This window comes from Nerophis lumbriciformis, linkage group LG30, assembly GCF_033978685.3.
Source record: "Nerophis lumbriciformis linkage group LG30, RoL_Nlum_v2.1, whole genome shotgun sequence".
NCBI lineage: Eukaryota > Metazoa > Chordata > Actinopteri > Syngnathiformes > Syngnathidae > Nerophis > Nerophis lumbriciformis.
Genome location: NC_084577.2, coordinates 5,279,141 through 5,306,070, shown reverse-complemented (window position 1 = coordinate 5,306,070; position 26,930 = coordinate 5,279,141). Strand labels below are relative to the sequence as shown.

Below are 26,930 nucleotides of genomic sequence, written 5' to 3'. Positions count from 1 at the left end.
TAGTAAGTCATTTATTCAAGAAAGCAAGAGTAGTAAACAGTCTTACATTTTTATAATTTTATTTGCGAACGCCTATGCATGATTAATAAGCTAAAATCCCAGTCAGAACATATAATATTAATAAATACATATAATGCCAAGTGCTGCCGCACATAAAGCCCAAAGAGCAGGGGTGTCCAAAGGGCGGGGGCATTTTTTCCAGATATTTTCGATTGAAACAAGAAAAAAATACAGCAACAAAAAATGTTACTATGAAAATATTAATATTGTGCATTGTTGTCTTAAACACAAACCTGAGATGAAGGCTGTTTATGTTTACCTTTTTAGCATAGCTTTTTTTTCATTCTTTCGAAAACAACTACTTTGCACCGCTACAAGTGGACTGTGACAATTTGCAGCGGAAAGTAAAAGCGTAATGCTGTTTTAGCACATTTTAGATAAACTAACCATTTCAGTACATATAAATTATATAAATAAAAATTTTTAAAATCTAATAACCTAACAAATAGTCATGAATACTACTATTAATATGAATAATGATAATAATACTTGAATATGCTTTGTTACCTATAATCCAAAGCTGATATGCATCTTGTTTTATATATATATATATATATATATGTATATATATATATATATATATACATATATATATATATATATATATATATATATATATATATATATATATATATATATATATATATATATATATATATATATATATAAAGATAACATCACAGCATGTCTATGTCAAATTTTTTGTCCATAACCGGTGTTCTGGACAGAAACCGTTTGGACATCCCTGCCGTAGTGAGAGCACTGCACTTCCTGCTGGAATTCACCCGCTACACTGCGACGCGACAAAAACACACAAACAGAGTTGTTAGTTACACATTTTTAGCTACACAACAAGGAGGTTGAACTCATAGCTGGGCCTCGGTGACTTTTGGTCCAATCAGATTCCCATCAGATTGACAACGTTCAAAAAAGTCACAGTTAAATACTGTAAATGTGTGCAATGCTCTCTTCAAGAAAATCGTAAATGTAGTTTTAGTCCTTGTCACCTGGCTTTATGAATGCACTATATAATAATAAGCAATAATAATGGTTGGATAAGGTCCCTTGGCTTGGTCAGTGTTGCTGGTTAGAGCGGTGAAGATGTGCTGCTTCTGCTTCAGTGCGGCTGGAACGTCTTGGCCAAGTCGTCCAGAGCGGATATCAGCTTCTGCTCCTCCAGAGGGGAACTGTGTGTCCAAGCCAGCGGCAGATGGGTGGCCACCATCGTGCGGTCTTCAAGCGGTGACACACAAAACACTTTGGTCAAACTCAGGCAGAAGTGCTCTGTGCATAAAACTGCCAACCAAATAGAGAACACCAACGACTAACGTCGGTTTGCAATAGTCGGTCCTTCCAAGATTTCACAGGCTTTTTTATATATATATTTTATATATTTGAACAGTGTTTATGCTGTGTACAAAGTGTATTTGTAATACAAACCCCGTTTCCATATGAGTTGGGAAATTGTGTTAGATGTAAATATAAATGGAATACAATGATTTGCACATCCTTTTCAACCCATATTCAATTGAATGCACTACAAAGACAAGATATTTGATGTTCAAACTCATAAACTTTATTTTTTTTTGTAAATAATAATTAACTTAGAATTTATTGGCTGCAACACGTGCCAAAGAAGTTGGGAAAGGGCATGTTCACCACTGTGTTACATCACCTTTTCTTTTAACAACACTCAATAAACGGTTGGGAACTGAGGAAACTAATTGTTGAAGCTTTGAAAGTGGAATTCTTTCCCATTCTTGTTTTATGTAGAGCTTCAGTCGTTCAACAGTCCGGGGTCTCTGCTGTCGTATTTTATGCTTCATAATGACACACATTTTCGATGGAAGACAGGTCTGGACTGCAGGCGGACCAGGAAAGTACCCGCACTCTTTTTTTACGAAGCCACGCTGTTGTAACACGTGCTGAATGTGGCTTGGAATTTTCTTGCTGAAATAAGCAGGGGCGTCCATGAAAAAGACGGCGCTTAGATGGCAGCATATGTTGTTCCAAAACCTGTATGTACCTTTCAGCATTAATGGTGCCTTCACAGATGTGTAAGTTACCCATGTCTTGGGCACTAATACACCCCCATACCATCACAGATGCTGGCTTTTTAACTTTGCGCCTATAACAATCCGGATGGTTAATTTCCTCTTTGGTCCGGAGGACATGACGTCTACAGTTTCCTAAAACAATTTGAAATGTGGACTCGTCAGACCACAGAACACTTTTCCACTTTGCATCAGTCCATCTTAGATGATCTCAGGCCCAGAGAAGCCAGCGGCGTTTCTGGATGTTGTTGATAAATGGCCTTCACTTTGCATAGTTGAGCCTTAACTTGCACTTACAGATGTAGCGACGAACTGTATTTAGTGAGAGTGGTTTTCTGAAGTGTTCCTGAGCCCATGTGGTGATATCCTTTAGAGATTGATGTCGGTTTTTGATACAGTGCCGTCTGAGGGATCGAAGGTCACGGTCATTCAATGTTGGTTTCCGACCATGCCGCTTACGTGGAGTGATTTCTCCAGATTCTCTGAACCTTTTGATGATATTATGGACCGTAGATGGTGAAATCCCTAAATGTCTTGCAATTGCACTTTGAGAAACGTTGTTCTTAAACTGTTTGACTATTTGCTCACGCAGTTGTGGACAAAGGAGTGTACCTCGCCCCATCCGTTCTTGTGAAAGACTGAGCATTTTTTGGGAAGCTGTTTTTATACCCAATCATGGCACCCACCTGTTCCCAATTAGCCTGCACACCTGTGGGATGTTCCAAATAAGTGTTTGATGAGCATTCCTCAACTTTATCAGTATTTATTGCCACCTTTCCCAACTTCTTTGTCACGTGTTGCTGGCATCAAATTCTAAAGTTAATGATTATTTGCAAAAAAAAAAAAATGTTTATCAGTTTGAACATCAAATATGTTGTCTTTGTAGCATATTGTGACATGTTGTTCATTTTTTTTAATGTTTTTAAAAAAATGGCTGTGATAATAATGTAAATGAGGGATTTCTAATCACTGCTATGTAGGAATTCTTATTAATATTGATACTGTTGTTGATTTTATTCATTTTTGTTTGACTACTTTTGGATTGTTTTGTGTCATGTTTGTGTCTTCTCAATTGCTCTGTTGATTGCTATTCTGAATGTTGCTGGGCTGGGTTTGGTTTTGTAATTGGAATTGTGTTTTTATTGTATTATTGTGTATTACTTTGTTGGACAAAGTAATTAAAAAAATACATCTTGTATTTGAGTTTGTTAATAGTGTTAGTCGAAATAAGTGTCTAACTTCAGCCTGAATCCTTTCGGTCTGTAAAATTGTCAATTTATGAATTCATGGATGTAAAATTTTTTATTTTTTATTTTGTTGACCGCCGACTGAAGAAATAAACAAAACAAAATAAAAATAAAAATTACAAAATATTCCTATTTGGGGGCCAAGCGCCAATACATTGATTTCAATAATTTCAATAGGAAATGTAGATTTTAGATACAAGTGTTTTGAGTTAAGAGCTCCGCTACAAAACCAATTAAGCTTGTAAGTTGAGGTACCACTGATGTTTTACTCGTTTTATATACCGCACAGACTTAAAAGTAGGCACGAGATGGCGGTAAAAGCACATAATCAAAGCTCATTGTCAAATGAATGTACTGTTTTGATGTGTTATAAGTAATAATAGTAATTAAAGCTGCAAGCAGCGTTGTTCGGGCCCGCGTATTTGGCAGGTGCTAGTCCTAAGTGTCCCAAGACTTTTGTCTAGTGTACCTACCTTGTCTGCATTGTGTGGGCACGTTGGTGCTTCCTGCTTTTAAGCAGCCATCTTAAAAAAACAGCATTGCAGCAGCATCAGCGCAGTGGGTCTTTGAAGGGTCATAAAATCAAAACCGGAGCAGTTAATTAAAAAGCGCTTCTGTTGTTGTAATCACAAGGGTTCAATGTCTCTCCTGTGTTAGTTTGAAGGCGAAACGACAAACGCGCTCAGAGGAGTTCGTTTTTGAAGGAAGGTGACTGGTTTTTACCAAAAATTTGTATTGAAGGGGGAATAGCAAACTTCCTGTTGATTTTAGCTGGGGGTAGTCAATTTATGAAATGTAGGTCTAAGTGAGACCTACGGAGAGGTGTTTGTTTCATGTCTCTCCGACCTTCCCAGTGGGAGTTACAGGCAGTTTTGTAATTTTTTTCTTCCGAGGAGCAGTTTTTTATCAGTTTTATTCAAAAATTGCTGTAGAGGGCAATTTTTAAATTTGGGGTTAGTTTTCTTTATTAGATCGCAATTTTTGCCAGTCCTGATGTGTGCGTTGAGTTCGGTGAGTTTTGAAGCGTGTTAAGGGGGTCAAATTACAGCTCAAAGAAGCAAAAGTGACTGTTTTTAGTACTTTTTTGTCTTGAAGGGGGAATTGCCAACTTCCTGTTGATTTTAGCCCGAGGATGTACAATTATGAGAACTAGGTCTAAGTCAGACCTACATAGAGGATTTAGTTTCATGTTTTTCCGACCTTCCTAGTGGGAGTTACAGGCAGTCTAGTTTTTTTTCTTCCTAGGGGGCGCTAGAGCGCAATTTTGAGTTTTGAGGTTTGGTTTTTTGATAAAAAGTTTTGCCGTATATTACTGATGTGTGTGTAAAAATTTGGTGAGTTTTGAAGCATGTTAAGGGGGTCAAAGTAGTGCGCAAAGCTGCGGAAGAATAATAATAAGAAAGAATAAAACGAACGAATAACAATAGGTCCTTATGTCCCATTGCATAAGGACTCCCTGTGGGAGTCCTTTTGCAATGGGCCATTGCGGGCCCTAATGAGTTTTGAGGTTTGGTTTTTTGATAAAAAGTTTTGCCGTATATTACTGATGTGTGTGTAAAATTTGGTGAGTTTTGAAGCATGTTAAGGGGGTCAAAGTAGTGCGCAAAGCTGCGGAAGAATAATAATAAGAAAGAATAAAACGAACGAATAACAATAGGTCCTTATGTCCCATTGCATAAGGACTCCCTGTGGGAGTCCTTTTGCAATGGGCCATTGCGGGCCCTAATAATTATTTATAGTCATAGAAAAGAAACACCACTAAAGGCTTCCTTATTGTGTCTGCTTTGTCGTCCACGAGTTGGAGACATTCTCTGTGTGGGTTTTACGCTTGAAAAGTGGTGGGCCACAGCTGAGAGACTCATATTTTTGTTCGAACACTGGTTTAACACACACACACACACACACACACACACACACACACACACACACACACACACACGCAATCCTTAAAGAAAAAGAGTACAGTATATCGAAGGTGTCAAAGTTACCCTGATAAAAACGTCCACTGGGGCTGGCGCCGGCAGCCTCGGACACAGCGAGCCACACCACGGTGTCGGCGCCCTGCTCGGGGGTCCGCAGGCTGTCCTTCATGGAGCGATGGAAGTCAGGCATGGCGTTGGCTACAGCTTGAAGCATAGAGAAGGTGTATGTGATTATGCAGTCTGGCAAAAGTCTATCTACTTAAAATGATGCATTGTTTGTGCAGATACAGAAAGAGGGGGCAAGCTGCCTTTTAAGGGGTTAGTGGTGTTAGTTTATCAGAACCAAGCAATTTGTATTCATTCAAAGAAGAGAAAACAACTTAATTTAATTAATTCATTAATTAATCTAAATTAAGTACAGCGTTTGATAGCACAGAATGACGTACAGTGCATTTGGTCCACCGGCTGACTCACGTCAACATAAGTGGTTGTCGACAAAACTGAAATTGAAAATAACCTTCATTTGTGCATGTTTCGATTCCGATTCTTCTGTTTTCACATGATATTTAATTTTTTTTTTTATCTGAAAGAGCTGCTGTGCTGTTTCTTTGACAATAAATATTTTGTACATCAAATCTTACTTCAAGTGGCCAACAACCTTAAAAAAATGGGTGCATTTTTTTGCTGCAAGTTTTAATTCTTATGTTATATGTTCTATGAATTGTATTACAAGTTTTGCACCATTCGTTTTTTTAATGCTCTATGAATTTGGTGCAAGTTTTGCAATTTTTTTTGTTTCAATGGTCCATACATTTGGTGAAAGTTTTATTACTATAGGATTTTAAGGATCATGTTTTTAATTCTGAGAGGGAAGTCTGGACTTCTCTGCTTAGGCTGCTGCCCCCGCGACCCGACCTCGGATAGGCGGAAGAAAATGGATGGATGGATGGATGGATGGATGTTTTTAATGCTGCCATTCTTTTATTTTGAAGTTTGCACTGAACAGGAAGTCAGTGGGTGCATGGCTTAACGTTGTGTAACTTGAGAGTAATGTTGCTGTCAGGCTTGTCACTGACAGTTTGGTTATGTTTGGGGTTTCCTCTGTGTTTGTGTTTATTTCCTGTCAGCGCTCTTATTTTGGTTCCATTTCCTGCATGTCTCCCTGAGTGTGGTTTCCCCTCACTTGCTGCTGATTGGCAGCCTGTCCACACCTGGTGTCAATCAGCTGGCTGCTATGTATGCCTGCCTCGCCCTTCAGTCAGTGCTCAAGGATTGTTTGTGGTCTCCAGTTTTCCTGGTATCCTGTCTCCTGTTATCCTGGTTCTTGTTTTCCCTGTTTTTCCTTTTGACATTAAAGTCATGTTTTCCTCCAACACGCCTGTCATTTCGGCATCTTGGGGTTCGTCACGAACAGTTCCTGACAGAATCCCCGAGCCAAATACAAACCCCCACGGAGATTTCAATGGCGGAGAGGCTTGACAGGATTTTGGCGCTGATGTTCCGGCTCCCTCCCACCCATCCCTGTCGTCTGTTGGTTTCTTTGGGGACATCTGGGATCCGTCCCTTGAGGCGGGGGGCTAAGGTCAGCTGTGCGACAGGGGAAGCACAGCTCTCACCTCTCCCAGTGAGGCCACTACGGACGCCGCCATCCTCTCTGGTGGGATTGCGGACGCCGCCATCCTTTCCGGTGGGCCTGCGGGCGCCGCCATCCTCTCGGGTGTGCCTGCGGACGCCGCCATCCTCTCGGGTGTGCCTGCGGACGCCGCCATCCTCTACGGTGTGTCTGCGAACACCGCCATCCTCATCGGTGGGCCTGCGGGCGCCTTCCTCTACGGTGTGTCTGCGAACGCCGCCATCCTCATCGGTGGGCCTACGGTCGCCGCCCTCCTCATCGGTGGGCCTGCGGACGCCGCCATCTTCTCCAATGGGCCTGCAGACGCCGCCATCTTCTCCGGTGGGCCTGCGGACCGCCCCCATTTTCTCCGGTGGGCCTGCGGACACCGCCATTTCCTTTGGTGGGCCTGCAGACGCCGCCATCATCTCCGGTGGGCTTGTGGACGCCGCCATCTTCTCCGGTGGGCCTGCGGACCGCCCCCATTTTCTCCGGTGGGCCTGCGGACACCGCCATTTCCTTTGGTGGGCCTGCAGACGCTGCCATCATTTCCGGTGGGCTTGCGGATGCCGCCATCTTCTACCGTGGGCTTGTGGACGCCGCCATCCTCTCCGGTGGGCCTGCGGACGCCGCCATCCTCTCAGGTGAGCCTGCGGACGCCACCATCCTCTCCGGTAGGCCTTATTTTGGTTCCATTTCCTGCATGTCTCCCTGAGCGCTGTTTCCCCTCACCTGCTGCTGATTGGCAGCCTGGCCACACCTGGTGTCATTTAGCTGGCTGCCATTTATGCCTGCCTCGCCCTTCAGTCAGTGCTCGAGGATTATTTGCTGTTATCCTGGTTCCTGTTTTCCCTGCATTTCCTTTTTACAAAGTCATGTTTTCCTGCAACACGCCTGCCATCTTGGGGTCCGTCGCCAACAGTTCCTGACAGTTGCTGTTGTCTCAGGTTGCTTAGCGATAATGAGGTAGTAAACAATGCTACAACACATAAACAGACCAGTTTTTCAATGAAATAATCCCTCTGGGTCTCTACTTTTATGTCGAAAAAAGCGGTTGACCATTTTCACAATGCATAAGGTAACTTTTGTCCTCTTTCCTCTTGTACACCTTTGTTTGTAGTTGTATGTTCTATATATTATGTCTTAAGATCCCTCTCACATCTGGTAATATGCACTTCATTGAAAAAAAAAAGAAAAATACATTACAAAAGAAGCTGTTGACCATGTATGTGGATGTCAACTTGACGGAGCTTTTTTGTTTTTTTAGTAATAAGATAACTATATTATATGGCAGCCCGTTTTCTTCTTTCATTGAATACATTTCTGGGATAAAATATGATTATATAAAAATAACGACAACAAAACATGTTACGTAATCAATTCAGTGAGCCCCCTAAAGCAGGTTAGTGAGTAAATAAATGGGCCTTGTTTGTGGCGTTTGAGTGGGCGGTACCAGGAGTGTCCACCCAGCCTGGATGCATGACAGAGAAGTGGATGTTTGTGTGAATCTTTGCAAGCTGCTCCGTCATCACCACCTGCTGCCTCTGAAACACACACACACACACACACACACACACACACACACACACACACACACACACGCACACGCACACACACACACACATTTTTGAGCCTTGTAAACTAGTTGATTCTAAGATGGTGGGACCCATTTTTTGGGTAAAAAACCCCCAAAAAAACCAAGATGTATTTTATCCAGCGAGCTGTCATTTATTAAAACTCCTTAAGGTGGCGACAATGCTCTGCAGTGCTTTTTAAAACCTGCTGCTGTCATAGAAGAAGACTAACAGTTTGTTGGATAGTCTACTAGTGACGTGCAATACCACTGATTTTCTTTCCGATCCGATACCCAGTAATATTCCAGCTGGTATTGGCGATACCGATACTTTGTGTAAATCAGTGGCTCTTAACCTCGTTGGAGGTACCGAACCCCACCAGTTTCATATGCGCATTCACCGAACCCTTCTTTAGTGAAAAATAAAATGTTTTTTTTTTCAAATTCAAGACAAAGTTATGTGTTTTTGGTAACACTTTAGTATGGGGAACATATTCTAAGTAACAAAGACTTAATTTAGAGTTATTTGGTTAGGGTTAGGGTTAGAGGGTTAGGGTTATAATAAGGCCATGCCGAATAAAGCATTAATAAGTACTTAATAATGACTAGTTAAGAGCCAATATGTTACTAATTTTGCAATATTTTCTCCTAAAATAATTACTTTTTCATGTAAAATTGTTACTTATTAATGTAAAATGGTGACATTTGTCATATACAATTCGGACTTTTATCACAATATTGCCAATTTTTTGGGTGTTTTTGTAAAATAGTGAAATTTTGTGAGTAAAATTATGACTTTTGTCATAATTTTGCCAAGTGAAATTCCAATTATTATTATTATTATAATATTGCCAAATTTTTTCAAGTTTTCTTATACAATTGTGACTTTTGTCGAGTAAAATTACGACTCTTCATAAAATTGCCAAAATGTTAAGCTTTTCTTGTAAAATTGCGACTGTTATTGAGTAAAATTCCAACTTTTATCATAATATCGCACAAATGTTCAGTTTTTCTGTTAACATTTTGACTTGCGTTGAGTAAAATGATGTCTTTTATTATAATACTGCCAAACTTTAAAGTTTTTCTTGTGAAATTCCAATTAATTTTTCACAACAAGCTTTTTTATATTTACATAGTTTGTATATATTATTAATGTTGTAAATAGAAATCTTTATATATCTAGAAAGGGTGGTCCTAAAGAGGTAGGCATTTTTCGGAGGTCTCAAGAAGATAAAAAATACAATATGTTCCCCATACTAAAGTGTTACCATGTTTTTTTACTGGTGCACAAAATGAACCGTGCATGAACATCACCTTGTTCAAACAACAAAACCAACACAGTGCATAAACTCACAACAAATTACACACCTGCAAATCAGTCTGACTTCTGCTGTTGCAGTATCCGTAATACGTCGATAAGGGGAAGTTTTTATTTACACGATGAGCTTGACCTCCGCCGAACCCCTGAGCCTGACTCACCGAACCCCTAGGGTTCGATTGAACCCAGGTTAAGAACCACTAGTGTAGATATACCTAATGTGTCTGCCAAAATTTTAAAAGTTGTGTGCTTTCAAATAACATATCCATTCAAAAAAAATAACAGCAAAAGTGTAAGGAAAAAGAGCATAAAATCGGAATGTCATGAGAAAACGTTGACATTTTTAAACTAATAATTATTATACTGAGTCAACTATAACAAAAAGTTTTTTGTCTTTTAAATTATAAAATGTTTTGTTTTTAGTATTTTTTTTTATTGAAAAAAAAAATATATATCAAAATGTTTAAGTCGCGAAATCAGGCATTTTAGGACTAAAAGTAATCTGTTTAATTTCAGTATGTTGAGTTTTACAGTGCTTCAAAGAACCTGTTATCTATCTGCTGATCTAGCAAGTAGGGACCAGCTTGAGCAAAATATAGCCACGCTTTGTTTAAATAGCTTTAAGTTCATGGATAAAAACCTTTGTTATGCTCCTGAAATGTTCATTAAAACTTGTTGTTGTTGCTACTTTGCACAACCCCACATTTAAACTATGTCTTTTCATTAAATATAACCTATTTGAGTGGGAAAATGTACAACTTTTTTTGCTGCCGCATGCAATTAGGGTGATGGTGAGTTTGGCAACCAAAGCAGAACTACAGTAGGAAGGGGAATAATATAGCCCCTTTGTCATGGTTTACCTGACACATGAAACGTGACAAAATTGCCAAATGATTCAACCTCACTCATCCTCTCACGCGAGCTCCACCCAGGAATGGGGCCATAATAATCCCTTCCCTACTGTACTGCTTTAGACCATCAATTGGGATTCACACGTTGACTCGGACAAAACTAACATTTTACAACATTGTTTTCATGAATGAGTGAATAGGAAAGCTACCGAGTACCACTGTTGTAATTCCAGTGACAACTTACAAATCGTATATTAACTTGTCTTCAGTCTGTACTACACATTTTTGTGCACACATTGGCTAGTTTTTCCCCACAATTATGTGACGGTTCAAACACCTGCCGCCACACACTCAGCTGCACTCACTCTGCAATCGACACACCTGACGCTGATGAAGACTCCATTTGCCTTCTTAAGCCAGCGCGTCCTGCGTTCCAGTGCCAGAACGTAGCTACTTGTACCTGTGCAGTAAGCCCTACACGTCTCCAGCACTCTTGCCTATGTGCTTCCTCGCTCTCCGTGTTTCCCCTCGTCTGTGCTCATTGTGTCTTGTCCTGTGTCGTCATCCCGCAACTCCTCTTCGTTCCCTGGTTTCGAGCTGTGTGTCTCGTCTCCCCGGATTCCCTCTGGACTTCTTGCTGCCTCCCTGGATCTCGACCTTTCGCCTGCCCCCGGACTACGGACTCCAGCCCTTGACCTCTTGCCTACCCACCGACCTCCGAGCCTGCCTTGCCCTCTCTGGACTTCCGCATCTTTCACAACACGCACCTTCAACAACTCCCTGTAACACTCACCAAGTAATTGCTTCACAGAGTCACACACACCACGTATTTGGGTTAATTACACACGTCACTCTCTTGTGTTAATAAACACGCAGCAAGCTAAACGACATCCCTGTCTCAGTGCTGTCTCCTTCCTCACTGTACCGTGACAAAATATATATTTTTTTACATAAGAGATCTGCAAATAATGACTTTTCCTAACTGTAATAGTCTTTTAAAGTAGCAGAAACCAGGCTGAGAAGATCATATCTGTATTGTACCAGAATTAATTCCAGCTTTCGTACCTTGTGTTGGGCGTAGACCATTGTGCCGTCATAGCGGCCTCGCTCCGACTGCAGGTTTCCTATCCTGAGCTTCTGCACCAGCATCCCCCCTGATGACACAGTGATCTGCACACACAGGAGTGAAGCCAAACTGGAGTTAGTGGACCCGATGTGAATTCCTGATTTCTAGAACCGTGCGTGGGAAAATGGTTGACTATGTTTGCACGTCAAAATCAAAGGATGCCCTTTTCCTTTTTACCCTAGTAGATGAAATACCTCCCTGCAAAAACGACCCTGGTCCACAGGAACTATTTCAGTTCCTAGTAGCGAGGTGGAACTGTGCTGTCGAACGCTGATTGGTTGAACACAGTTGGGCGTTTCTAAAAATTTGCCTTCGGAAATTCAGCCGCCATTAGATATGAGGGGACAACCTATAACATACAGTGCTTGACAACGGAGAGTAAGAAGAACGAAAGGAACTTTCGACTTGCAGGGACTTTTGTGGGGCATCTTTGTGCTGAAGGACACTGATTAGTGGAACTATCTTGCGGTGTTGAACATTTTTTACTCAGTCGCAGTGTTTAATGTAGTTTTTATTGCGGTTTATTCATTTTTGCAAACTTCATTTCGATACATGAAGCTGCGAGAAGAAAAAAGTAATTACCGTATTTTCCGCACTATAAGGCGCACCGGATTATTAGCCGCACCTTCTATGAATTACATATTTCATAATTTTGTCCACCAATAAGCCGCCCCGGACTATAAGCCGCGCCTACGCTGCGCTAAAGTGAATGTCAAAAAAACGCTGCGCTAAAGTGAATGTCAAAAAAACAGTCAGATAGTTCAGTCAAACTTTAATAATATATTGAAAACCAGCGTTCTAACAACTCTGTCCCAAAATGTACGCAAATGTGCAATCACAAACATAGTAAAATTCAAAATGGTGTAGAGCAATAGTAACATAATGTTGCTCGAACGTTAATGTCACAACACACAAAATAAACATAGCGCTCACCTTCTGAAGTTATTCTTCATTCGTAAATCCTTCGAATTCTTCGTCTTCGGTGTCCGAATTGAAAAGTTGCGCAAGCGTGGTATCCAAAATGGCCGGTTCCGTCTCGTCGAAGTCATCGGAGTCAGTGTCACTGTTGTTCTGTGAATCCTGCCTTCCGGAAAGCTCGGACCACAGTTGTGACCAAAATATCTGCCCAGGCATTTACGATCCACTGGCAAATGTTGGCGTATGTCGTCCGGCGCTGTCTGCCCGTCTTAGTGAAGGTGTGTTCGCCTTCGGAGCTGTGTGAAAAAAGCCACCCGGCCTCTTCGCGTAAACTTCCCTTAACCACTCGCTCATCTTTTCTTCATCCATCCATCCCTTCGAGTTAGCTTTTATGATGACGCCGGCTGGAAAGGTCTCTTTTGGCAAGGTCTTCCTTTTGAATATCACCATGGGTGGAAGTTAGCATGGCAAGCTAGAACCACAGTGAAGGATGACTTCTCATTCCCTGTGGTGCGAATATTCACCGTACGTGCTCCCGTTCCACAGTGCGGTTCACAGGAATATCAGTTGCTGTGAAATACGGTAGTAATCCGTGTGCGGATGGAGAGATTGCGTCTTTTTATGAACCGGATCCTTTTCGCTTAGTAGGAGCCATTTTGTGGTCTTTACAGATGTAAACAGGAAATGAAACGTACGGTGATATCCGCGCGTTTTTTCTTCTTCTTCCGGGGGCGGGCGGTAGCTTACAGTAGAAGAAGAAGCGCTTCCTGTTCTACGGGGGCGGGTGCTTACCTTGGCGGTTGCTTGCGTAGAAGAAGAAGCGCTTCCTGTTCTACCGGGAAAAAAGATGGCGGCTGTTTACCGAAGTTGCGAGATCGAAACTTTATGAAAATGAATCGTAATAAAGCGCACCGGGTTATAAGGCGCACTGTTAGCTTTTGAGAAAATTTGTGGTTTTTAGGTGCGCCTTATAGTGCGGAAAATACGGTACTATCTTCATCATCCTCCTTCACTTGCGCACTGAAACCGCTGAAGTCGTCTTCTTCTGTGTAGGCGTTGAAAAGACTTTGGTCCGTCATTTTCTCCAGACTAAGCTATGAAGCCGCACCGCTTGATGGATTGTCGGCGCATTAAACATACGAGTATTATTATGGTGTGTGTATAAGGCAGGGGTCGGCAACCCAAAATGTTGAAAGAGCCATATTGGACCAAAAATACAAAAACAAATCTGTCTGGAGCAGCAAAAAATTAAAAGCCATATTACATACAGATAGTGTGTCATGGAATTAAGAGGACTTAAAGGAAACTAAATGACCTCAAATATAGCTACAAATGAGGCATAATGATGCAATATGTACATATAGCTAGCCTAAATAGCCTGTTAGCATCGATTAGCTTGCAGTCACGCAGTGACCAAATATGTCTGATTAGCACTCCACACAAGTCAATAACATCAACAAAACTCACCTTTCATGCACAACCTTAAAAGTTTGATGGACAAAATGAGAAAGAAAAAGAAGTGGCATAAAACACGTCCTAGAAAGTCGGAGAAAGTTATACATGTAAACAAACTACGGTGAGTTCAAGGACCGCCAAAATTAGTAGGACAAAACGGCGCTCGCCAAATACTCGAATCAGTGAAGCATGTTTAATTTAAACAGTGTGCTTTGCAACAATTAGGGAGGTTTGTGTCATGTTTGTCCTCCTACAGAAACCATATTAAAACAAAAATATATTTTTTTCCCCTCATCTTTTTCCATTTTTTGAAAAAGCTCCACAGAGCCACAAGGGCGGCGCTAAAGAGCCGCATGCGGCTCTAGAGCCGCGGGTTGCCGACCCCTGGTATAAGGTAAGACATATTATCTGGCGTTTTGTTTCGCAATATTATGCAAAAGTAACTTTTCTTACCTTCTGGTACCTGCTGAGATGTATTTGTGATCTGCATAAATCCTGAAAAATTGCTCGGGTCCGCCTTTGTAGTCCGTTGATGCCGTAGTTGATAAGCTTCTTCTTTTTCTCTATCTTCTTGTTATGGGACATTCATCCTCCATTTGCCATTTCTAATATAAAGTAGTGTAAAGTTCTTACTTATATCTGTCAGTAAACTCACCATGAAAGCACTAAAACATACCGGTGTAGTGAGTTTATATTATTCACCCAAGGAACTTTAGTTATTAGAGTTCCGGTCGAACGGTTTTTCATGGGACACATTTCCGGCCTTGTTGTTGTTTCAGAATGAGGAGATGCTGCTCCGTTATTGATTTAAGTGAACTCTGAATGTCATTTAAACAGTTAGCTCCATCTTTTGACACTTCTTCCACTCCCGTCCTTGCACGCTACACCGCTACAACAAGGATGACGGGGAGAAGACGCTGCCAAAGGTGAGTTACGTAAATAAGACCGCCCACAAAACGGCGCATCCGGAAGCGATTGTCAGAAAGCGGCTTGAAGATGATCTGTAAAACATAATCTATGCAACATTCTGACCAAAGAACCACCATTGCATGTTATGTAATGCGCCTTATAATCCGGTGCGCCTTATATATGAAAAAATGATCGAAAATAGACCATTCATCGGCAGTGAAGTGAAGTGAAGTGAATTATATTTATGTAGCGCTTTTTCTTAAGTGACTCAAAGCGCTTCACATAGTGAAACCCAATATCTAAGTTACATTTAAACCAGTGTGGGTGGCACTGGGAGCAGGTGGATAAAGTGTCTTGCCCAAGGACACAACGGTAGTGACTAGGATGGCGGAAGCGGGGATTGAACCTGCAACCCTCAAGTTGCTGGCACAGCTGCTCTACCAACCGAGCTATACCGCCCCAGTGCGCCTTATAATCCGGTGCGCCCTATGGTCCGGAAAATATGGTATACACAATTCTTAATGACAACCTCTTCGCAAAAACGGATAAAAATGCCATCAGGACAATTATTTCCCGCTCTAGAGGGGACTGTTTGTTGACATTTAGGAAATTTGTATAGCAAATCTCATTTTGTTATCGAGTGTGTCAAACGTGGATCTGCAGGATGTTGGTACTCCGGAAGCTATAAGATCTGGTGCTAACTAGAGCTATTTGGCCTCCTGTTAGTGTATCAATCAATCAATAAATCAACATTTATTTATATAGCCCTAAATCACAAGTGTCTCAAATGGCTGCACAAGCCACAACGACATCCTCGGCTCAGATCCCACATCACGGCCAGGAAAAACTCAATGAGAAACCTTGGAGGGGACCCCTCCCGGGCGACCGGTGCCATGGACGTCGAGTGGATTTAGTTATTAGTGTAAGTACCGGTATATGAATGGAAGGGAGTCCTGTCATGTCAGGTTTAGACATTATTATTAATTTCGTCGTGTATTTTTGTATTTATTCCCTGACCAGCGCTTTTATTTTCCGTTCTGCTTGTTGTCTTCCGTCGTTTCTCAGCCACTTTACGTCGGGCTTGAGCACCTGCCCTCAGTTTGTAATTAGGAGACTCACCTGATGGCAGTGATTCATCAGGAGGCTTTTCTTTGTTTTGCATGCATGCCATGTTTCCTGTGCACTTCTCTGCTGCACTATTCTTTTTCTTGTCATTACATACGTTTTTACTGGCACTTCGCCCGCCATCTCTGCCCAACGACACCCCAAGCCAGACCGTGACGGAGTCCATCCTCTGTGTGTCTCTGACTCACCACTCTGGGGTCTGCGCTCTTCTCCAGCAAAGGAATGAGACCCTTGATGAGAATGTACACCCCTGGAAGACAGTGAAGGATGCGGCGTTACAAAGACCTGATAGACGTCTCCTCATGCTAATGCGTGACTCACCAAGGACATTGGTGGCGAAGCTCTTTTCAAGGCCCTCCGTGTTCACGTCCCTCTGACTCATGATAGACCCTGCGTTGTTGATCTGGACACATTACATACAACATTCAATCAACAGTGGACAGATGTGACATTACGATGACATTATGATTAATTCGATGTTTCCTCACCAGGACATTTAGAGCCTTGTACTTCCTCTTGAAGGCGTCAGCAAACTCCCACACCTTCTTGGTCTCAGATATGTCCAGGATGTGGACGTAGATCTCCTGTGGTGACATTTAGATTATACTTCCTGTGTGGCTCTTTTTGTTTTGGATGAGGAGAGTCCAACTGTACTTTATTTCCCGTCTCCTTGACAAGTTCAGCCCTCGCTTCCTCAGCCTTGTCTTTGTTCCTACACACCATGTGGACGGTTCCACCTGTGGCAATCATCATAGGTGATAAGAAATACTTGTAGAGGTACATTAGAACATTTGATGTCCCTCTAATGTAGCTACAGTGCAACCACACCCTTTAGATTGTCTGACTCACGTCGACATAATGGGGTTTCGACAGAAGCGAAACTCGCCATTATTTGCACTTTGCAGTATTGTTGGCAATACCTTTCCTGTTTATGGAGGGCCGAACGGGTCAAAATCAAATAAATCAATCAATCTTTAAATAATTACTTAAATGTATTATCAATTAAATATGATTGGGATTAAATACAAAAATGTGCAATTAAATGTATCATGAAGTTATGTGATGTAATACTACATGTATCATTATTCATTTAATGTAAAATTACACATAATCATTACATTAATGCTAATTCATGATTTAGTTAATTATTTATTGATTTAATCAATAATTTCATGATTTAATAATTTTACGATTTAATTATAAATTTAATGATTTAATGACACATCTAAGTGAAAATTTTAAGATTTAGTTTGAGGGATAGAATACATTCATGAAGCCCTGGCAATCTTTAAATATATATTTAAATGTGTCATGAATTAATTAGAATTGTAATTAAATAAGTCAGTTATTTATTTATTGTAATATTACATTTAGTCATTAAATATATTATTGATTTCATTATTTTGATTAATTATTTCATGATTTAGTTAATTATTTAACGATTTAATCAATAATTTCATGATTTAATCAATAATTTCATGATTTAATCATTTTATGATTTAATGATTAATTTAATGATTTAATGACACATCTAAGTAAATATTTTAAGATTTAGTTTGAGGGTTAAAATACATTCATGAAGCCCTGGAAATCTTTAAATATATATTTGAATGTGTCATTAATTAAATAGAATTGGAATTAAATAAACCAGTAATGTATTTATTGCAATATTACATTTAGTCATTAAATGTATTATTGATTTCATTATTTTGATTCATAATTTCATGATTTAGTTAATTATTTAATGATTTAATCAATAATTTCATGATTTAGCCAATTATTTAATGATTTAATCAATAATTTCATGATTTAATAATTTCACAATTTAATGATTAATTTAATGATTTAATGACACATTCAAGCAAATGTTTTAAGATTTAGTTTGAGGGATAAAATACATTCATTAAGCCATGGCAAAATTTAATACATTTTTAAATATGTATTTAAATGTGTCATTAAATAATTAGAATTAGAATGAAATACAATAGTAATTTTCTTTATTGTAATAATACATTTAGTCATTAAATTAATTATTGATTTAATCGTTTCATGATTTAATTGATCATTTCACGATTGAACTATCACACAATTTAATTAATTATTGATTTAATCATTTCATGATTTAATTAATAATTTCACGATTGAGCTAATTTAATTAATTATTGATTTAATGATTTATTTAATGATTTAATTAGTTAATGAAACATCAAAGTAAATATTTTAGGATTTAGTTTGACGGATACAATACATTCATGAAGCGCTGACAAGGGCCACATTAATAGGTAACTAAATCTTTAAATAACTACTCAAATGTGTCATTAATTAATTATAATTGGAGTTGAACACACACATGTGTTATTAAATGTGTCATTAATTTATTTAATGTTATATTACGTTTAATCTTTTGATTGTTATTTATTTTAAATCATTTTCAGGATTTATTTAAATATTTAATGAATTTAATCATTTCATGATTGAATGATTTATTTATGATTGTATTATTTAATGACACAACTAAGGAAATATTTCAAAGATTTAGTTTGACAGATACAATATATTCATGAAGCACAGGCAAGGGCTAATTGGAATAAATCAATCAATCTTTAAATAATTATTTAATGTGTCATTCATTAATTAACATTTGAATTAAATGAATCAGTAATTTATTTTATGTAATTTGACATGTAATCATTTAATTAATTATTCATTTCATTATTTCATGATTTAGTTAATTATTGATTACTTAAATTTGTCATTAGTTAATTAAAGTATTGAATAAATCACGAAATCATGAAATACTGTAATGAAATCAATAATCAAATCATGAAATAATGAAATCACTGATTAAATAATGTAAGTTAACATTAAATAAATTAATGACATTTAAAAACACAATCATGCATTTAATTCCCATCAAAATTAATTAATGACACACTTGTAGCTGAGATAGGCTCCAGCGCCCCCCGCGACCCCAAAGGGAATAAGCGGTAGAAAATGGATGGATGGATGGACTTTAATTTTTATTTTTTATTTTTTGGCCTTCCATACTGTACCTGTTGGCCCTCACATCTTCATTGTCTGGTTATTGAGTTTGACATAACTACAAATCAGCATTTGTAAAAACACACAAGTGACGGTGATGAAGGGCACAATACTAACACACACGTCAACATAAACAACATAAACCCATTCTGGGTGGATTACAGTATGTCTCACAGCTGCCCCGTGAATGCCTCAGATGACCAAAGATCGTCAGATCTGGGCTTCCCTATTGAGACAGCCACCCCCGCACCGCGGACTTGGATAAGCGGAAGAAAAAATTAAAATGTTTTAATATTTTTTTTAATAGTTTTATGGACACCATGAAATATTTCACAGAGACTGCAATATGGTAGGAACTTTGACCAGCACTTTACTTATGAGCTCAGGACATCATCAGACAAGAACAAGATGACAAAGTAGTTGGTTCTGCATGCGCTACTTATATACACAATATAGCTAAACATGTGGCCGTCACTTTTGATGTATAACTCCTAAACTTGGATCTTTCTAGGTAAAGGATGCTATGTTTGTAGCCTCGCCATACATGTCATTACCATGAATTGATTAACGTGGACCCCGACTTAAACAAGTTGAACAACTTATTGGGGTGTTGCCATTTAGTGGTCAATTGTACGGAATATGTACTGTACTGTGCAATCTACTAATTACAGTTTCAATCAATCAATCATGATCAATGTTACGTTTATGTGTGAAGTCAACAGCCTACTCTAGTTACATAGAAATTAATAACATCAGAAACCATTGCGGGTCTCTAATTTTATGTCGGGAAATGCGGTGTACCGCGTATGTCGACGTCACCTTAAGCAGTGCTTCTCAAATAGTGGGGTTTGTACTTTTCAGAAGCGGTATAGTGCCGAATATGATCCATTAGTATCGCGGTACTATACTAATACCGGTATACCGTACAACCCTAGACTCTATGTGTTGGTTGCCTTAACTGGGTTGTGGACAAATGGGGTCAATTTAAACAGGTTCCACTGTACTATACTGTATTATACTTGTCCGATCTTGTTTACTCTCACAATTGTTTTTACATATATCTAGATTAGATTACATTTCTCGATTTGAAGGACACCATGTAGAACAAAGCGGAGAACCGTTGGTACCTTTCTTTTTTTTATTTATTTTTTTTATTTTTTATTAAATCAACATAGAAAAAAACACACGATACACTTTCAACTAGTGCATCAACCCAAAAAAAAACCCCTCCCTCCCCCATTCACACTCATACACACCCACTCACACAAAAGGGGTTGTTTCTTTCTGCTATCAATATTCTGGTTCCCACAACATGGACAACACTTCTGCAAGGGACACAACACAGTCCCTGAAGCACACTTGATTGTTTGTGCTGCTGGTCCACTAACATTTTCATTTAATTACTTTTTTTTTCTTTTTCTTTTTTCTCCCTTATGAAAGTATTTTTATATTGTTTTACTTTCCTTTTTATCCAAGAAAATATTTATTCATCTTATCTATAAAAAAAAAAAAAGAGGAAAGAAAGGACCTTCTCTTCACCAGACCTGGTTGTAAATGAAATTAGCATCGTTCAAAGGTTTTTTTCTTAAAACCAGGTCCAGTCCAGATAATGTCCAAGTCGGGTCCAGCAACACACACCTTCATTCATGTACACTGAGAAAACAAAAACAAAACAAAAAAACAAAAAAAAAATTTTTGGAACACAACAGATTGCATATAATCTATAAACAAAATTAAATTTTCAAAACAAAAAAAACAAAAAACAAAAAATGTATGTACAGTCCAGATTATGTTCAGGTCACTAAAAATGAGGGAATACAACAACAGATAGCATATAATCTATAAACATAATTACACTTTCAACATAAGCCTTTGAGGACTTCCCATCTTTTTTTATGTTTTTTGGCATCATTATCGTTTTCAACCATATAATTTCTAAAGTTAAAAAATACTGAATAAATGTTTTAAAGAAAGTAATACTAAGTGTACTACTTATACTAAGTAATAAGTGGTACCTTTCTTAGCAATAGCCATGGCCGTGGCTTTCCCGATGCCGCTGTTGGCTCCAGTGATCATGAAGGTGCGTCCCGCCAAAGACACTTCCAGGTCCTTCTCCACAAAGCGCTTGGAGGCTGACAGGAAAGCATTTCTACAGAGAAGGAACACCAATGGTGAATCAGAGGTCTACAGATCCATCATTCCAGGCCTTTAGGACTCAGGTGATTGGTACCTCCCGGTACCCCAGCACCTCCAAAACCCTCAGATCTAGACTCCAAACAACCCAGAACAAGCTAGTCAGATTACTTCTAGACCTCCACCCCAGATCACACCTCACTCCTACCCACTTCTCCAAAGTGGGCTGGCTCAGGGTGGAGGACAGAGTAAAACAACTTGCACTGAGCCTAGTCTATAAAATCCACTACAACTCCCTGATACCGAAGTACATGTCAAACTACTTCCTTAACGTAAATGACCGCCATAACCACAACACCAGGGGGAGCTCCACTAACCACGTTAAACCCAGATTCCGATCTAACAAAGGTCTTAACTCATTCTCTTTCTATGCCACATCAATGTGGAATGCACTCCCAACAGGTGTAAAAGAAAGGGCATCTCTATCCTCCTTCAAAACCGCACTAAAAGAACACCTCCAGGCAACTTCAAACCTAAACTAACACCCTCCCTTCCACATCCCACCTCCCCGGATTGTAAATAATCAAAAGTAAATAATCAAATGTAGATACTTATTCTTATGCTTTCTGATCTCTCTCTCTCTCTCTCTATGTCCACTACTTGCTGTACATATCCTACCAAGTCAGTCCTACACTGTTCCAATGTTCATTTCTCTGATGATGCAATTGTTGATGACTGAAGTGTTGATATCAACAGAAACTAACCCCCCCTTCCACATCACACACCCCGGGTTGTAAATAGTGTAAATAATTCAATGTATCAGTGATGTGCGGTGAGGTTGATGGCTGGTGAGGCACTGACTTCATCACAGTCAGATTTACAAACATATGAACCCTAAAGAGTATCTTATTCACCATTTGATTGGCAGCAGTTATGTTTAAAAGCTCATACCAGCATTCTTCCCTGCTTGGCACTCAGCATCAAGGGTTGGAATTGGGGGTTAAATCACCAAAAATTATTCCCGGGCGTGGCGCCGCTGCTGCCCACTGCTCCCCTCACCTCCCAGGGGGTGAACAAGGGGATGGGTCAAATGCAGAGGACAAATTTCACCACACCTAGTGTGTGTGTGACAATCATTGGTACTTTAACTTAACTTTAACTTTACACATACAAACTGTAGCACACAAAAAAGCACATTTAATAAAAAAATGTTATTATGGTCTTACCTTTACTTATAAATGCGCCGCTGTTGTGCTGGATTAATGAACCCCCTGATGGGAGTGTTATATCAACTAAAGCCCTCACTTCAACTTTCCACGTGCAAGATTGAATCTATTTAAAAAAGTGTAACCGAGGGTTTATAAATGTCGCCTATACTGTATGAAACTACAAAATAACAAACACGGAGGCTCCAGTTTACACGAGGACCACTTTATTTACCTTCTTTCAAAAACTTCCGCTCCACTCCAACGTGTCAAAATTCCGCTCTTAGCGCCTTCAAAATAAGAGCTCAAGGCATATACTGTATAACAGCGCATAACAGGAACTTAACATCACAAAGAGGAAAGCCCATAAAAATAGGTTACAAAAGTTACTTAATAAGAAGCCAAAAAGTGCAAAAACAATAATGTTCGTGTTGGAGGAGTTGTGAATTAGATACACCTGCAGTCTGCAGGTGTACCTAATGTTGTGGCCGTGCAGTCATTCACAACTCCTCCAACACCAACATTATTGTTTTTGCACTTTTTGTCTTCTTATGAAATAACTTTTTTAAATAGATTCAATCTTGCACGTGGAAAGTTTAAGTGTGGGCTTTAGTTGATATAACAATTCTACGGCGGGGTGCAGGAGGCGAGCCTCACCCAGTGCGTCTTTTGCAGCCGTTTTATGATCGCTCAGCACAAGAAATATGTTACACACATACAGTTGTTGACAAAATACACTGTACATTATATACCTCAGCTAACTAAACTATGGAAATGTATAATATAATTCATATAGCAATACGGTCTCACTGCACAGCAGGCCAGCAGTTAGCCGAGTCCGTCCATGTTGAGGCACTGAGTGACGTGCCTCGACTGGCTGCTGTTCACCGCACCGTCTCTTCTCAGTATTTGAACGGCAAATGTGAAAATTCAGCGATTTTGAATAAAAATAATCTAAAACTGGTGAAGTTAAATGGAAAATAACTTTATAGTATAATCACTGGATACATTTAACAATTTAATATATATTTTTTTCTTTTTACATTTTTTTCTTTTCATGATGGCAGGTGAGGCCCTGTATATACTCTGATGATTATCTTATGTGATGACTGTATTATGATGATAGTATATATCTGTATCATGAATCAATTTAAGTGGACCCCGACTTAAACAAGTTGAAAAACTTATTCGGGTGTTACCATTTAGTGGTCAATTGTACGGAATATGTACTTCACTGTGCAATCTACTGATAAACGTTTCAATCAATCAATCAATGGTTTATGTCCACACACCTGATACTAGATAGTATTATTAGTGTGTGTGTTCAGGTCAGAGAGGTCAGTATCAGACCTTTTACTGTACACACACAATGTGGGAGAGATTGTTCCTGTGATGAGTTTGACTGACAACAGGATGGGAGTGTGTGGTATCACGGGCATCAATTCCGACTATTGTCCAGCACAAGGGTGAGTGTGTGTGCGCGTGGGTGTGTGAGGCTAAATACTCGCTCTGTTTGGTGGTGTCATGCAGAGCGATATTAGTACGGGGTCAGAAGAGGCCACTCAGTTAGAGAAGCAATAACACAGAACAAAGGGAAACCATCACAAAAGCACCTTTTCAGACAACACGGCTTGTTGTGTATTATTGGTCTGATACAACCTTTGTACAATCGTACTGGGACGCCACTTCCCAGCAGGCACAAGACATTGATACGACGTTGATTATACTTTTTTTTTTTTTTTTTAAACTGACGTCCAAACAATGTTGCAAAATAGTTGTATTTGGAAATTGAGACAACGTTGATGTCCAACGTTGGATCCACGTTGTTGTTTGGGAAATGACCAAATTTCAATGGTTAAATCCACGTCACAATCCAGCATTGATCAAATGTCAAAAAGCATGTTGATTCAATGTTGTATTTGGGTTGTAGAATATTGGTTGGGAAATGACCAAAATTCAATGGTCAAATCAACGTCAGAACCCAACATTGGTTCAAGGTCATCAAAAAGCATGTTGTTTGACTTGCTCAACGACAGGACCTAATTCAACAAGTTCTCAACGCTGTTTTAATGTCTTATACCTTCTGGTTTTGGTAAAAGAAAAGCAGCTTCCGAGTGTCCAAACATTTTCTCGCAAACTGAAAAGTTAATTGATACTGGAAGTTTTCATTTAGTAAAACTAGTCCATTATCATAAGTAGGGGGTGGACGACTTGGATCGTACATGGTAAAAATTATTAAAGGCAAGATCACCACTTCTTTCAATTAACCTAAAAACGTTTAAAAAATAGTGTCAGTATTGGCTTTCTCTCTTAGCTGTCTCTCGTCTTAGGTTGCGAGCAAAAGCTCAGTCTACGAAGGTTACAGTGAACCCTAAAAGATCTGCACAAATCATTGCGGGCTTGTTCGCTAATAATAATAAGGCTTTAATAACGCCAGCCCAGGGTGTTAAAACAATTTCTAAACGGCGGATATTTATTCATGAAAATATGGAGAAGCCGCTGATGGTGTGTTTGACAGAAAAGCAGCTTCCAAGGGATATTGTAGAAGTTTGCTCTTCGAAGTAAACGCTGTATATTATAATTTCAATACCTCATAAAACTACTGTAAATGTTAATGCTATCTTCTATGACATTATTTTGATATAATATTTGTTATCTAGAAGTTAGTTTTTTCAAATTTAAAAGCATGTTCGATAAGTCAAGTTTTGGTGGCTTTTTGGGGACTCAGAACAGAATAATTGAATTCAAATTCATTTTGACGGGGAACATCGATTTGAGGTACCGATATTTTGGGTTACAAACCAATTAAACCCGTAAACTGAAGTAACACTGTACTAGAAAGTTATTTATATATATATATATATATATATATATATATATATATATATATTTAATTACTGTACCGTATTTTTCGGACTATAAGTCGCAGTTTTTTTCATAGTTTGGCCGGGGGTGCGACTTATACTCAGGAGCGGCTTATGTGTGAAATTATTAACACACTACCGTAAAATATCAAATAATATTATTTATCTCATTCACGTAAGAGACTAGACGTATAAGATTTCATGGGATTTAGCGATTAGGAGTGACAGATTGTTTGGTAAACGTATAGCATGTTCTATATGTTATAGTTATTTGAATGACTCTTACCATAATATGTTACGTTAACATACCAGGCACGTTCTCAGTTGGTTATTTATGCCTCATATAACGTACACTTATTCAGCCTGTTGGTCACTATTCTTTCTTTATTATGAATTGCCTTTCAAATGTCGATTCTTGGTGTTGGGTTTTATCAAATACATTTCCCCCCAAAATGCAACTTATACTCCAGGGCGACTTATTTATGTTTTTTTCCTTCTTTATTATGCATTTTCGGCAGGTGCGACTTATACTCCGAAAAATACGGTATATACTTCTAAGCTTTTTTCCTTACATTATACCCTTTTTTGTTCTGTTTTACTTTGTGTTGTACATTTAAATAATGTTCCCCACGCCATACTTTAGACACCTCCACTCCACGCCACATCCATCCAAGAATGCTCTAACTGTATAGACCCTGTTTTGTCACAGAGCTATCCCAATATAATGTATTGAGATGATATTGTACAAGTATGTTCCCAAACTGTAAAAAAATTACATTATCAAGGGTACCAAAAGCAACACTTTGTTTGCACTACCATAACACAGTTATTCAATTTATTTATTTATGCCCAACAATTATACTCAAATAAGAATTTCACCACTAATATAGCAAGCGGCACTATTTTTCTACAGTCTTTAAAAATGTTGTAAATTCAAATTGAATACGTCGGGTTAAATTATATACTAGTATTGTTGGACAAATGGTGTGACAATATTTATTTGTCACACCATTTGTGGTAGAGGACATCCATGCCTTATAATGTAACTTCTGTTTTTAATAAATGCATTTTTAAACAAACCTAGAGGGGAAATGTGAAGACATGTTGCAAAACACATCAACTTTTGCATCATACTGCTATATTCATATTTTTTCTTGTAATCCCCAAAAAATAAAATGACCATTTAATTTTTTTGTAAATATCCATTTTTGTACATCAACCCTGTACTTTTGATACCCCTGTCTCTATTCAGTTAAAGCCATCCATGAGCAACTGTATCGTTTGGTATCATTTGATTTATTTCACTTTTTATTCTGTCATTCTGGAAAAATACAATTGTCAGAAAATATTATAAATATTGTCGGAGGGCATCTTACCTGGTGAACTGAGTCATTCCCTTGAGGAACCAGGCCAGGTTGCGATAGAGAGACATGTTGACTGTGGAAGCATCACACTGATGACTTCTCCCTGCTCCTCTTTTTAGTCCCCACTCAAACCACGTGGACCAGCCTGGTCC

General features: G+C 38.9%; 1 protein-coding gene across 1 annotated transcript; it reads right to left on the bottom strand.

Annotated features, from left to right (window-relative positions):
• Nucleotides 1–42: 42 nt before the first annotated feature.
• dhrs12la (dehydrogenase/reductase 12-like a) lies at nt 43–26,930 on the bottom strand. The gene is made up of 10 exons (XM_061925413.2): nt 26,791–26,930; nt 21,228–21,361; nt 16,825–16,907; nt 16,659–16,754; nt 16,492–16,573; nt 16,359–16,420; nt 11,703–11,807; nt 8,349–8,439; nt 5,350–5,487; nt 43–1,293 (listed from the first exon to the last, which is right to left on the bottom strand). The coding sequence occupies exons 1-10, from the start codon at nt 26,844–26,846 to the stop codon at nt 1,178–1,180; spliced, it is 963 nt and encodes a 320-aa protein (XP_061781397.1). The 5' UTR covers nt 26,847–26,930; the 3' UTR covers nt 43–1,177.

Bases quoted from the DNA above. Each gene is read 5' to 3' on its own strand.
- dhrs12la (XM_061925413.2), bottom strand. From the start codon at position 26,846: ATGTCTCTCTATCGCAACCTGGCCTGGTTCCTCAAGGGAATGACTCAG. The intron at 21,362-26,790 runs GTAAGATGCCCT...CCTTCTCTGTAG, and splicing joins GGAATGACTCAGTTCACCAG to AAATGCTTTCCTGTCAGCCT. The intron at 16,908-21,227 runs GTACCACTTATT...TGATTGCCACAG, and splicing joins CATGGCTATTGCTAAGAAAG to GTGGAACCGTCCACATGGTG.